General features: G+C 34.1%; 1 protein-coding gene across 4 annotated transcripts in view; it reads left to right on the forward strand.

Moving 5' to 3' along the window:
- Window positions 1-14,369, forward strand: part of Cdk12 (Cyclin-dependent kinase 12) — a 446,209-nt gene that overhangs the window by 61,032 nt on the left and 370,808 nt on the right. For 2 of the 4 annotated variants that reach the window (XM_072523219.1, XM_072523221.1), the window contains exon 2: window positions 9,468-9,990. In XM_072523219.1, the coding sequence (XP_072379320.1) occupies window positions 9,681-9,990 (310 nt within the window). In that variant the 5' untranslated portion in view covers window positions 9,468-9,680. The remainder of the gene's footprint in view (window positions 1-9,467; window positions 9,991-14,369) is intronic. The other 2 variants (XM_072523220.1, XM_072523222.1) reach the window with 2 other exon arrangements.

Consider the following 14,369-nt stretch of genomic DNA (forward strand, 5'->3'; position numbering starts at 1 on the left):
AAGGATTTGTATATTGTATTTCTGGAGGATATGCTTGATAAAGGGGCGTTTTCTCGCGACACCCTGGCAGTTGACAGCACTTATCGAACTGTTCATTACACTAAGGAGAAAGGTTATGGATGCTCTGTTGTTATGTGCCACAAGAGTACTTTTGTGGCTAATCATCAGAGAAGAGAGTTGGTTGGTGACGAAGAAGATTGATCAGGAGGAGTGATGTGAATTCCATGACTACCTTCGTGTCAGAAGACAGCTCGTATTGAGGGATGCGTTTTTTGTGGTGATGGGCTGGGTTTCTTGTGGGGTTTTGGGGTTTTTTTTACTGCGGGGGGACTTGGCTGAGTAAGCCGCGTGGTATATGTGGTATATATTTCTATATGTCATTTTCAGATCACTCGGCCAATAGAAAAACTGGAAGATGTTTTAAGGCGGGGCTATGCGCATCGAGATGCGTATTAGTCCACGACTAAGGCCCCAGGTGACAATATGTAGTATACTATATATTTACCTTAATCAACAAACCAGTGAATTAAGATCCTTATGTTACATCAAAATTATGTAAAAGTAGTAAAATAAACCTGTACAATGCATATGTAAACAAACAATTCTTCTTGTTCGTTTGTTTGTATTTCGATTATATAATCATTTCTCAGTAAATGTAAGGTTATATGTGCGTCTTGCTCTAGGCAATTCACAACCAGGGATAAATTTCTGTTTACTACAAATTGACAGCTCGGTGATACTAAATGATCACCTATTCCATCTTTTTTCTTTTTCCTGTACCTGTAATATACGAGTAGAGAGAGAAAGTGTTACATACATTTAAAGTTAGATTCGAATTTTCTTCTTTGGGGGTAGCTTCTAAACATTCTCACATAGGTATATTTTTGTGGGTAATGCTACCTTCGGTTAGGATTAAGGATTTTAAAGAAGTAAATTTTCATATGTTACGGTATTTCCAGTATTTTCTAAATTTATTTATTTCTAATTTTGACAAATAAATTTTTATAGATCTACTTGAAAGAATTTGATAAATTTATTAATTATTTTTGTAACTTTATCAGAGGGTTTATATAGAATACTATGTAAAGATATTGTCGTCGTAGCAAGAGTGGACCTATGAAATTATCCACTCTGCTGTACGCTCTGCTTAGGGGCTTCGTGAATTCGATGTGCGAAACACCCTAGGTACTTATCCCCTATTCTAGTTGGGACGTTGAATTGTTTCTTTTTGAAGGATAAAATAAAACTCAATCGTAAGAGACGAAGACAAAGCCTCAGAGTCTGAGGTAGGTGGAGCAGAGCCCGGCTAGTCGGCTCCCTAGAGTTTAGGGCTCTAGAAGAGACTGAGGTAGACTGTCCCTTTGGTTTGGAAATCAACTAATATTTATACATAATATTTTACAAGATTCCAAACAAAAAGACCAATGAAAAAATTGGAAAAGGAAGGAAGGCGGGGCGATGCGCGCCAAGAGTGCTCATTGGTCACTCTGACCGAGCACTTGGCGACAATATTGGACCCTCTATTCCTGCTTTTAATAGTTCAGTAATACAGATCCATGTTTTTGTGTTTGTTTATGGGACATATCCAAGGGTTCCACATTCACATATCGCTGTTTCTGTTTTACCTACTTTATAGAGATAACAAGGAGTTTTGCAATGTCCACTACACAAACGATTAGTATTTGTTTTAGTATTCCTACCCATATACCCACATTTGGTGTACCATGGTTTTATGTGGAAATCACACTGCAATCTACAATATTTTGGATCTTTATCTTTATTTTGGTAATGCTATTCATTGTGAAATTGTATTAAAATGTCTTTTTTTTGTAACACAAGACATATCTGTATTAATATTTTTAATGTCATATGGTACTCTTAATTCTCTCCCAATATTCGCCAACCTATCTGTTACCTCACTACCGCTAATCCCCTGATGTCCTGATACCCATTGTATTCCTATTGATAATCCCATATTATTAGCTTTTATTTGTCATGGTTACATAATCCATTTGTTCCCATTTGAGCCTAGAAATTTTGGATAAAGCACTTTTTGAATCTACAAAGATAAATGCTTTCATGATTTCCTTCTCAATGCACACAGATATAGCTTTATATCTATCATTTCAGTTCTACAGATTTGTGTGTAATTATGGCGTCTTGATGAAAATTATAATTAATGCGTGGCGTGTAAATTCCAAATCCGGATTGATTTGCTTATGGGTCAATAGATCCATCTGTATATACATAAGTATGATTACTATAATTATATTCCACCATATTTTGCTAGGAACATTTCATTAGATTTAATTTCGTATTTTTCGTATTCTAGGCTTTTAATTGTAATGGGATTTAAAACAATTTTTTTTCTTTCTATTTCATATAATGATTAATTTTATATCTGATTATATTTTTTGAGTATGTCTGTATATGCTAATGAGTAATCTGGTATACCTTTGTTCTTCCAAAATCTATTATTTACATTTATAGCTTCCTTTAACTTATTTCTTATTACAATGTTATTTTTTTCTGGCATTCGTTTCAGTATATATTTATGAGCCAATATTTCCCATCTAACTTTTAGTGTGGATACTGAGCATTCCGCTTGTAATATTAAAATTTATGTATAACCTAGATGTCATAATCCTTAAGGACACATATTGTACTTGTTCCAACTTTATCATCAGGCTTTTACTGCAAGAATTTAAAAGATTGGCTGCCTAATATAAATGAGATCGTACTATTCCTTTGTATAAGCCTAAAAGAATGTTTGGGTCAGCTCCCCATTTTGTACCACAAATTGCTCTCATAACATTAATTCCTTTATTTGCTTTAGCTATCATATTATCATTTATTTGAATTGTCATATTCAAGTTACGCTGTAGATGGAACCCCAGATACTTTATTTCATTTTTCCATGGGATTTCCATGTTTTGGTACATAAGGTGGGGGAAGTTATAGGCTTGAGCTCTTTTTATAAATATTATTGCTTTTGATTTATGTGCTGAGATTTTAAAATAAATTAAAAATATGGAACTGAGAGGTGGACCCTTGTGGCAATCCAGTTGATGCTTGAGTTGGGCCTAATATCTTGTTTAATTTATCTTGGATATAAATATTTCTGTTAAGCAAAAATTGCATGATTAAGTTTGCATATGTTGTTATTAGATATTTATATAGCAAAAAGGTATTGACAGTATCATATGTCTTACTAATATCCAAAAAAATTACGATTGTATTTAAATTTTTACTAAATCCTGTTCTAATATAATTTATTGTTAATGCTAAATTATCGTTACATCCTTTATTTCTTCTAAATCATAACTGCTTTGGGTTTAATGTAGAATTTTTTGCAATTATTTGTTCAATTCTTAGTTAAATTATATTTTGCAGTATTTTATTAACACGACTCTAGAGCTATATTTCTATAGTTATCCGCACACAATGGATCTTTATAGGGTTTTAAGAAAGGAATAATAAGATAAGAATATTTTTCCATTCTTGTAGAAAACCAGCTTTTTTTCTAATTATTTAATTAAATATTATTGACAGTAATTCTAATACCACTTCAAGAAGTCTGCCAATGATACTGTATGTTATTAGATCTAAACCAGTAGCCTTATCGTTTTTATTTATGACACTTATTATTTTCTCTCTAGAAATGTCCTCCATACCCTCATTGGATTGGGTAACAGTAAATTCTGGATTTGTTATATCAATTCCCAATTTATCTAATATATCCAAAGCTATGTGTTTGCTGGGAAGTTTGGCAGGAATTATTGCATTTTGATATGTGGAGAATTGTTTAACAGTTCGCCATATTTCTGCTAGAGAGTGTCTCTGTTCAGTCCATTACAAAAGCATCTAAAACTATTTCTTGTTTTATTTTTAAATATTTTTTTACTATAGGCAAAGATTTTTTTCATTTCGATATAGTTATCTGTACTTGCTTCTTCTTTATATTTCTTGATTTTTTCTTTCATCATTTTAATTATATTTGAACATTCCTTGTGTCACCGCGGAGGACTTTTCTTTTTTCCTGTAACCTTTTTTGTTTGGAAAAAAGGTATTTCTTCATCACTCATCATCTACATAATTTGTGTAATGGTGTTATATTCTTTACACCCACTTTTCATTAGTTCTTCTATTTTTGAACAGTATTTTTCGCGATTGGCATTTTTAATGTTTCTGTTGTGACATTTTTGCATTGATCTATGTTGAATTTGTATCTGGATTTTACATATCGTTGGGAAATGATCACTACCACCCGCGTCCTCTAATGCACCCCATTGACATCTGTTCGCTATTTCCGGGGAAATTAGTGTTAGATTTGCCGCTGAAACGTTCTGACCTGGGAGTGTAATCCGCGTAGATCTTCCATTATTACAACAGACTAGATCCAAATCCTTTAGAGAGTCAGCAATTATTCTTCCATTAGCATTAGTAGTTACCTGACTTCCCCAAAGTGCATATGTGCATTCAGATCACCCTTTATAATTTTAATGCCTCTGATGTTATCTATTCGCCCAACCCATCTATTTAAATTTATTTTTGCCCCAAGATGAATAAAAATATTAATGATTGTAATATCCTAATCTTTTATTTTAATTGTTAAAATTTGGATTTTACTGTTATTATTGTTATAGTATATACTATTTTATGATCCAAACTATTATAAACAGCAGTAGCAGTATGTACCACCATCACCCATCATCTAATCTATCCAATCTATGTATTTCATACCCTCTTAAATGAAAATGATACTTTACTTTATCGTGTCCGGACATGTCATTCATAAAATTTCGGTCCAGTATAGTGCTACGTCGGTTCCATCTTTGTTGGCGAGCCACAAATCTTCGAGGGTATATCGATCAGGACAGTTTCTGCATGTAAGAAGATGTTCCATATTCTGTGTTTCTCCACAGTCACAGTTCACATAATCTTAGTCGATTTTTCCCCATTTTGCCATGTTTGATTTTACTGGAGCGACCCCCGTTCTTATCCTATTTATAGTTTTCCACGTCTTAAAGTCTAGGGACTGGCCGGTCCATTGAACCTGGGGAAGAGGAAAATACTCAGGCCGTTCATCCTGCACTGTTCAAAGGAAGCTTTTCCTAGATTTTAGTCGCTTTCGTGGTGTTCAAGCTTTGTATAGGGCATGCCGCTCGTCCGCGATCTGTTTAATTTTCTCTATGTGCTCTGCAACGCCTGTGCGTGTTGAGGGTTCTGCAAAACTCACTGCTTTATATAGATTTGAAAGTGGCGTTGGTTGCATTCACCCAGTTACTATCTTGCATGTCTCATTTAGCGCAGTATCAACTTGTTTGATGTGGGCAGGTCTGGCACTTGGAGACATTGCTGAGCCCAGAGCTAACATAGGACTGGACCAAATCTAACCATATGTTATCCCTCCATCGCATTCATGGACATAGAGGGCCTTCTCCCTGTCGGGGCTTCCCGGTTATTAGAGAGTCTGTGGACATGGCCAGCCCATCTTAGACGTTGGGATTTAATCTCTTGGACTACCTTTATACATCTGTTTGACCTCGACATTTGTTCTCATTCGGTTAGTATTCGGGGCCGCTATAAGGTCCAAAGATTCTTCTTAAAATTTCTCTCTCAAAACATCAGAATTTTCTTTCCATTGCTTTTGTCAGCGTCCATGTCTCGCACCGGTCTAATCACTATTTTATATATCCTGATTTTTTATGTTCGTGTTAGTCTCTTGGATTTAATAGTGTTGTGGAGGCTATACATACATCTGTTTGCTGCCTGAATTCTGCTCTTTTATCTCTTCCATGATATCGTTATCTGTGGTGATTGTCGCTCGGACACGTTGTGGTTAATATAACCAATAACAAAATCTTTGGTTATACACATTTTTTCAGAATTTGAACAAAAAACCTTTTTTTTTAACAATTTCCGGAGTGGAAATCGAAGCGTCAAACATTAGTTAATTAAAAATGTGATTTTCGTCACAATCACAACCAATAATTGTGGCTTAATCCCATAAAAACAATATTTAACTTAGACATGCCACAAGAAAGTAGTTTCAAAACCTTGCTGAATGCATATGTTTTCTTTCTGACCAAATTTGAATATGGGTACAACAAAACTCTCCTTCCAAACATCAGAAAATAAAGATGACTGAAATGAGTTATTAAATAAAGTACGTAATGGCATGGTAACAGTGCAAACACACTTTTAAAAAAAAAACTTGAGAACACCATCAGGTCCAGAGATAATCTTATTTGGAAGAGAACTTATGCAATCAAAAATATCAATGAGAGTGATTTCAAAGATATTATGATTTGTGCCAACATTGTTATTGATGGGCATATTGGGAATCTGAAGGCTATTAACCGCAGGGGTCTAGACATTTTAAAAGAAGTCCTTGAACAAATAGCAATTTCTTGCCCATTAGAAGCAGACTGATCCTTGTTAAACATAGTATTTGGTAAACTGTGACTAGAACGTTTATCATTAACATATTTCCAAAATGACTTCTTTCAACTGAGCTTCCATACCTGTAATATATTGATTAAAGCATATACCAAACAAATGTTTGAATTTTGTCCTAAGAATTGGCATCTGTACGATATTTCATACAATAAATGAGCATACCTTTTCTGTGTCAAAATTCAGTTGAAACATTAATATCAGTGTGAGCCAAGCAATCCTGCCAATTAATAGAGCTCAAAAAGTTATGAATTTCAGTGTAATTGCCATTTTTAATATCATAAAAAAATTCCTCATAAACTAGTCTTGACGAATTAAGTATATATATTTGAGATTGTTAAATAACATTTATATGCAATATGATGTAAACTTGAGTTCAGTAGAGGATTACTCGCTTTTACAACATTCAGTTCCCTATCGTTGGAAAAAACCAAATCCAAAAATACATTTCTCTCATTTAATATAGAATTATATTGATATCATTTTAAATAACCAAGTGTTTGAGCAACATACTTAGTTCGATCTCCTCCTGGACACTGAACCAATACACCATACTCATCATTAAACCATAATGCGTTTGGTAAAGTAAATTCTAGTCACCAAATATATCGATATTAACCGGGGGAAACAGCTGAACAATATTTTTAACGGAGTGACAGTGTTAATGTAGTGGTGGGTACACATATGCGAGCCGAACTGTTTGCGAACTGCTCGTGAGCTGTTCGCGAAGAGTTCGTCGAAAATATGTTTATGTTCAGGCTATCCAATACCCTAACTATCTAATAACAAACCAAGAATTAATTTACTTCGTTATTCTAAACATTTCGGTATTTTGTTTACATTATCTGTTATTAATTTCTCTCGCTACTTAGATAAGCCGCGCTCGTTCAGCAATTTTGTTTAACAGAATGATATCATCGCACACTTGGCAGAAACAATTTATAGACACAATTTATAGTTCTGCGAACATTCTTTGTGTTCGTCCCAAAAACCGACATGCTGTGGTTCCTGACGAGCAACGAACGAACAGCTCGCTAGCGGTTCGTCCCGTCGTACAAATTAACGAATATAGCGTTCACAAACGGTTCGCGAACAGTTCTGCTCGCATATGTGTACCCGCCTTAAGACTCGCGAGGCATTTGAGCGGGAATGTAACCACCCCCTATAACAAATTGACCCATGGACCTGGCACAACATAGAAAGCTTATTCTTCTTCTCGTAGCACTACAACCCGGGGTGGATTTTGTCTGACTGCACACCTTGCTTCCATCTTGAACAGTCATCCATAATAGTTGGGTCAGAGGGTAGCCCCATTGTTCTTAGGTCTGACCATATATTGTCTCTCCATCGCATTCGTGGACGTCCTAAGGGCCTTCTTCCTGTGGAGCGTCTCTCATATTAGCTTGGCAAGGCGGTTATTAGAGAGTCTATGGACATGGCCAGCCCATCTTAGATGTTGGGATTTAATCTCTTGGACTATATCGCTCGCTCTATACATCCGCTTGACCTCAGCATTTGTTCTCATTCGGTATTGGTTGCTATTAATCTATTCTATGCTATTTTTAATAATAGAAATAAACTGAGATTGGAAATTGTTATTAATTAATATTAGAACTCTACCTCCACTTAATTTCTTACTCGTTTTACTGTTTCTATCACCCCTATAAATGTCAAAAGCTTTACAGTTTTAATTCACTATCCATTATGCTGTTGTTTAAATTATTTTCGACTAAAATAATTATATCATAAGAGCAGCATGAATCACTTTTTCGGAGATCAAAAAGTTTGATATGTAGACCACCTATATTTTGGTAGTATACAGTTACTGAGGTAGACTCGTTTTTTTGTTTAGTTATCACCACGGTTGGTACACCACTAAGTGAATAATCAAGTTAACCTCCCCGGCAGATGTTCTTTCCATTAATTTCTTATTAGCAGCCTTTTACGCATCTTGTTCCATTTTGTCGGGTCCTTGGATATGTTGAATGTGGTTCCACGAAGTTTACTTCCAGATTTAAGCGCTAATTTAACTGTACTATTATTTCTACTAGTATTTCTATGGATTGCTGGACTTCATAGTAACCATTAAGTTGATAGTAACTGAGTTGCTATCAACAAGTCCTCGTAGACACTTTGTCTCAGGAGTCGCAACCTCCAGTGTAGTCTTACGTTGTCATGTTATCGATTCCTGTTGTAATTTAAACATTCTAGTATATAAAATCAAATAATGCAACTCAAATTTAATTTAACAACATTTAAAAGGTTTTTACCCAAGTATTTAGTGGCTCAAAACATTTACATCCAGGTAGCACTGATGATGGAATATTAATTCCGAAAACGTTCTGTGATGTAACCCGATAGGGTGTTTTAATATATACCTTTTATAAAGAAATTAAAAAAAAAAAATTTTGTGATACATGGTACACAGTAAGCTACCAGAATTTAGTTTCCTTTTGTGGACTTTAAAATGAAAAGAAGGCTCTTCTAGGATGTATTAGAAGAGCCTTGTTGTGCCTGATATCTTTTAGTTTTTATTGAAACAAAGACCTTTGTACTGTGGATTGATGGTGGGCCATATATTGTAAGCCTCGAAAGCGGTAGCCTAAAATTTAACTACAATAGAAACTACCTAAGATTGTGAGAATTGACTTTCTCCTATACAGAAGAATATATCTATTGTCCTAGAGCTAACAGGAAGGAACATATTTTAAGAAGGGATTCAATATTAGAACCTACAAATCTGAATAATTATTAAACTGGTAGCAGAAATGTTATAGCAGAACACTTATAAATTTTGCATTTTGTTGAAATTTTTCAAAAATATGGTTTAAAATATAAAGCAAATATAATTTTAATTAGAATGTGTCTAATAAAAGAGCTTCTGAATGTCATTAAACAAAGAATATGAATGTTAATTATCAAACTTTAAATACCATTTTACAGTTGTTACAATAGTTTTACTTTTAATCCAATGTTTAGAAATATTTCATGTGATTTTTCTATTTTAGCAAAACAAATCTGCATTGCACAATACTTTGATATAAGTAATTAAAAACTCCTGGCAACACTGAAAAACTTCATATGAACATAGCAGATATAATCATTTTCAATTAAAATTTTGAGTATGTGGACTTTCCCTAGGAGTCAGCTGCCTTCTGGCAAACCAGCACAATGTACTATGTGCTGGGTAGTGCTATTAGATATTAATTAATAAATAAAAAATGGAAAAAAATCGGCATGGCAAACACAGTAAGAAATCTAAAAAGCTTAAAAGAGATGATAAAGGTTCAACAAATAATTACATAGGTCTATCAAAGGTGAAATCTAAACCCCTCGTTGAATATTCTGATGTGAGTTCAGAAGATCTTTCTGGCCCAGAAGCAGGAGAAATCCAAAGCGGTGAAGAAGAAATTATTAGTGATGATGGTGAATTAGAAGCTGAAATGCGTAGAAGTAAGCATCATAGTCGATATTCTCACATAGAGGAGGACATTTATCTCAGGGAAACATCACTCATGGTACATTCACCAGGTTAGAATAATTACATATTACTGTTTAATTTATTTGATTAATTACTTTTTTTTCAATTTACAAACAAGGCACAAGTTTACTATGTTGCGTCATATTATATTAGTATAGTTTTTTAATTTCATTAGTGCGTCTAAAAACATAATATTATTTTGAAATTGCATTTTATTTTATGCAATAAATACAGAAAAAGAGTTGTTACGAAAAACACGATTACCTAATCAGCGTAGCTTATGAGACTCGAATTTTATACCATATGAAGTTAGAATCTTTTTATAATTTTTATTGACTGTCAGACAATTATTTAATTAATTATTATTGTATGACTAATGCCTCATGGATATAAACATCAAGTAATATTTCCAGTTTTATTGTAGTTTCTATGACCCAGCATGTGTTCCTCTCCGGATTGAATCCAACAGTTCTAGGGACATCTTCCCTAGTCAGTTTAGAACCTTTCCTCCTCAGTCAAAAAAAGTTTCTGATTCAATTTTTAGCAGATTCTTAGTAATGCATTAGTTTGTATTTATTTACGTTTTATATCGTCTTCACAGACGATTAGAAGAATTTTTTAAATTCATATCGAGGGATTAAAATAATATACACCAGTGTGCATTCACTATTCCTTAAAGTATCTTTTATTGCGCTTTTTGAACAGTCACTATACTCGTGGTTCTCATATTTATATTTCTATGTAAATTTTTATATTAGACTCTGTGCTGTTTATAGATTTAGACCCTACATTTCATCAATTACTGATTTGTTATAAATTACTTTTATAACCTTTTCGTGCCAACATTGATAAAATGTCCTCGATCCCACCTTTGTAAATTTTCCTTGTTGAAACTTTTTGAATTGTCATTTTTAAACCACGAATGACACTCAGTTCCCATATAAAATATTCGATCTAGAAAGGTGTGATAAAAAAAAGAAGTAAATTTAATTATGTTCTATTACCTGTTTATTGCATAAGACAAGTAAAAATATTGAATGAAATAATCTGATAATTTTAAAAGTAATTTATGTTTTATTTGGAATTATTGCACATTGATTAAACTGGTATTATAATAAACATATTGATATCACATTGTTTTTTGTATTACAGACATTTATGAGCACAATATTTCGATAAAGTATAGTACATATATTTGTTTTGATGTGTCATTAATGAATAGATGTCAGAAATGGCAGTGTAATTTCTCCCATATAATTATTAGATGCAATAGAAAGAAATGGTAACTTAAAAACAAAATATAAAGAATGGTACATGGTTTTCAAGGATTTATAGCCCTTAATCTGGAATTGTTTTTCCGGACGTTTTGTGTGTAACTGCAATATACAATATGAAAAGTGATGTATCCGTGTCTTGGAAGAGTCCTGCAATATCAGTGGCTACTCTCCCCGTAGGACTACCAACATTGTACTGTTTCCTGGATGCTCTTGACTTAACAACTGGAACATTGGCTGTTGCACACAGTTCGAAATTTTCTACACCATCGTTTTACATCCTCTAGTTTACTTAATAGAACTGTTCTCGAACCTTTTGTAATATTTTCATGACGCCAAAAGGTTCACCTGATGCACCGTCATCTAACTTCGAGCCTAGATTCAGTAACATCGTCATTTTCAAAAGTTCTATAAAGAAAATCATCTTTTAGTACCAGTCAATTGTTTTGGCTCCATTAGGCTTTAACTTATGGACTACTTGCCCTTATATCTTGCCAAGTGGGTCTTTCACCGTTACACTTCCAATTCAAGACACGTTTCAGATGAATCATTTTCTTGGTCATAATGTAGATGTTGTAAGGTTATCGGCTTGTATGGCTTCTTGGAAGGGTATCAGCATTTAAATGGATTTTTCCTGCCTTGTGCTTGATGCCATAATCATATTGTTGTAATCTCTCTAGCCATCTTGCTACTTACCTTAGTGTGATTCGCTCAAAGAAGTAACTTTCATACAAGTATTTGTGAAAATGGTTACAAGTCTTTATCACGCATAAAAGTTCTGTTTTGGTAACACAGTAGTTTCTTTTTCTTGTCCATCTTGGTATCATGAATCGGGAAAGAACTGTTCCTATGAGGTGCTGCTGGCATCTACATACAACACATAATATCTTTCTTCTTGTCTCGGATAGCATAGTATTGGTGCACTGATCAGAGCTCTTTACAGCTATTCGAAAACTTTTTGACATCCATCAATCCATACATATTTTTGCTTTTGTGTTAGCTTTGTCAAGGAATTTACGTTATCAAATGGGTTTGACATTTATCAGGATTAGGAAAATTTGATAAACTTTGCCATAAGTTTGAATTATTTCCCTAATAGGTGTTTCAAGTTTTACGGTTGCCGCTGACGATTTAAGATGGTCTCTTATTAATTCTGGTCGTGCAATATTTCTTATAGCATCCTTATTTAGAGACAAAAACGATTCGTCCTTATTATCGATACAACTATTTTTTTTGACGTGAGAATCATCTAAAGAGATGTGGAAGGAGGAACCAGATACTGTTAGATTCATCCGAACTATAACGTTGGAATGTTACTAAGGTTAGTTGCTCCTACCAACTAAACTCACCCCCTCTTCCAGCAGTGCACCCGGAACTTTTCTTGACGAAAGTAACTTCTTGTGCACTACCCTGCTCCCCAGATTACACGGTAACGAAGTATAATCTTCAGTATAGGGCCTCGAAGATAACTTATGTCTTAAGGGCCAGTATCGTTATATAATGTCTCGTACCATGCTTTAGCGATATCGTGACGGGTATAAAAAACAAATATATGATTAGATAAAGAGGACAGATACATAAATAAAACTAATACGTTATTATAAAGTATGTGTATAATGGACAAAAACACAAACTCAGACGCTCTTTCCAGCGTCTCCTTTTTTGTATGATTTTCGTTATTATTTCTAGCACATAATCAGAACAGTTCTCTCTGTTCTGTATTGCTAAATTCAGTATATTATTTGGCGTGACCACTCCTAGTTTAATTCTCAATTTTTGATGTTCTTGTATGAAGACATTACATTCGAAAATTCGATGTTCCGCGTTATCAGTCACACCTCATTTCATGCAGATTTCGTCCTTTGTTTTTTTTAATTCCGTATGTGTTTGATCTGAAAGAACCGTGTCCGGTCAGAAATTGTGCAAAGAAATAATTTATTCTTCTGAACCTACATTTATACCATGCTCTTACATCGGGTATTAGCATTTTTGTCCATTGTGCCTTTTCCCTTTGTACCTCCCATTCATATTGCCATTCATCAAGCATTTTTATATACGAGTATTTGATGGGCATAACTTTCGTTTACAAGAGTAATGTCTATGTGGCTTCGGCTCTCAACGCGAACAAAGGTAGGTTTTCCATTTTATAGCGCTTTTAGATTCAGCGTAGAGATCCATACATTCTATAGTCATTTCTTGGGGAACCCCATAAGATAGATTCACCAAATTAGCATTTATGTCACCAGCGACTATAAAATTCTTTTCTATGTGTGACATTTTTGTATAATGGATTCAAGATGTAATAAGCAATAATGGCTACTTTTTCTAGTGTGATTAACACGTGTCCCTTCCTTTTTATAATCTTATTTATGCACACTATGATTTACGGGATAAATTGCTATATCTTCCATGTTATCTGCAACCCATCTTTTGTTTTTGATGATTTTCTTGTTTGGTTCGGGTACTATTAGAATATCTGCTCCAATTTCGAGGGCTTTCGCATGTGTCGAATTCCACAGAAAATCGTCCTTTTTTGATGCGCTTTTTCAAATTTGAAGGCTTGTAATTTCAAGAAAAGACCTTTATTTTGATTTTTTAAAGAGTCCTGTAGATGCTATAGCAGCGATACCACAGCTATTTTAAGTATTTCTTGAAAATACGGTAAAATTTCGATGAGTAAATTTTAAAAAATCGCTTAAAAAGCAATGGATAACCTCCGTCTTCTCCTCCATTCTTTTTTTCTTTACTTTTAAGCTATAAGGAACGAAAAAAATTGGTCTGAGGAGTATGCCTTTAAATTTGAAAAAGTGTTTTTTTGGCATGAAAAAAAGGACGATTTTCTATGGAATTCGACATATTATTATATCAGATCGTGCGCAACCACCTTAGCTTTTCCCACATTTACTTGTAGAATTTCCAGTCTTTTTGCCCCAATCGAATCTATTTTTGAGGTCGTTACTTTAACACGTTGTAATGGTCACATAGGATAAAGGGGACAGGCATTTAGACTGTAGTTGTCGGAACTCCTTTTGACAACGTCATTACGCAAAAAGTAGTGTAGCTTCGTCGTATGCGGGTTTGGAGGACTCCAAAAGGTAGTCAACATAATCGTTGTTTGGACAGGGGAAAGAAGGTATGGAAGTGAGCACAGGTGT

This window comes from Diabrotica undecimpunctata, chromosome 2 (genome assembly GCF_040954645.1).
Source record: "Diabrotica undecimpunctata isolate CICGRU chromosome 2, icDiaUnde3, whole genome shotgun sequence".
Classification (NCBI taxonomy): Eukaryota; Metazoa; Arthropoda; class Insecta; order Coleoptera; family Chrysomelidae; genus Diabrotica; species Diabrotica undecimpunctata.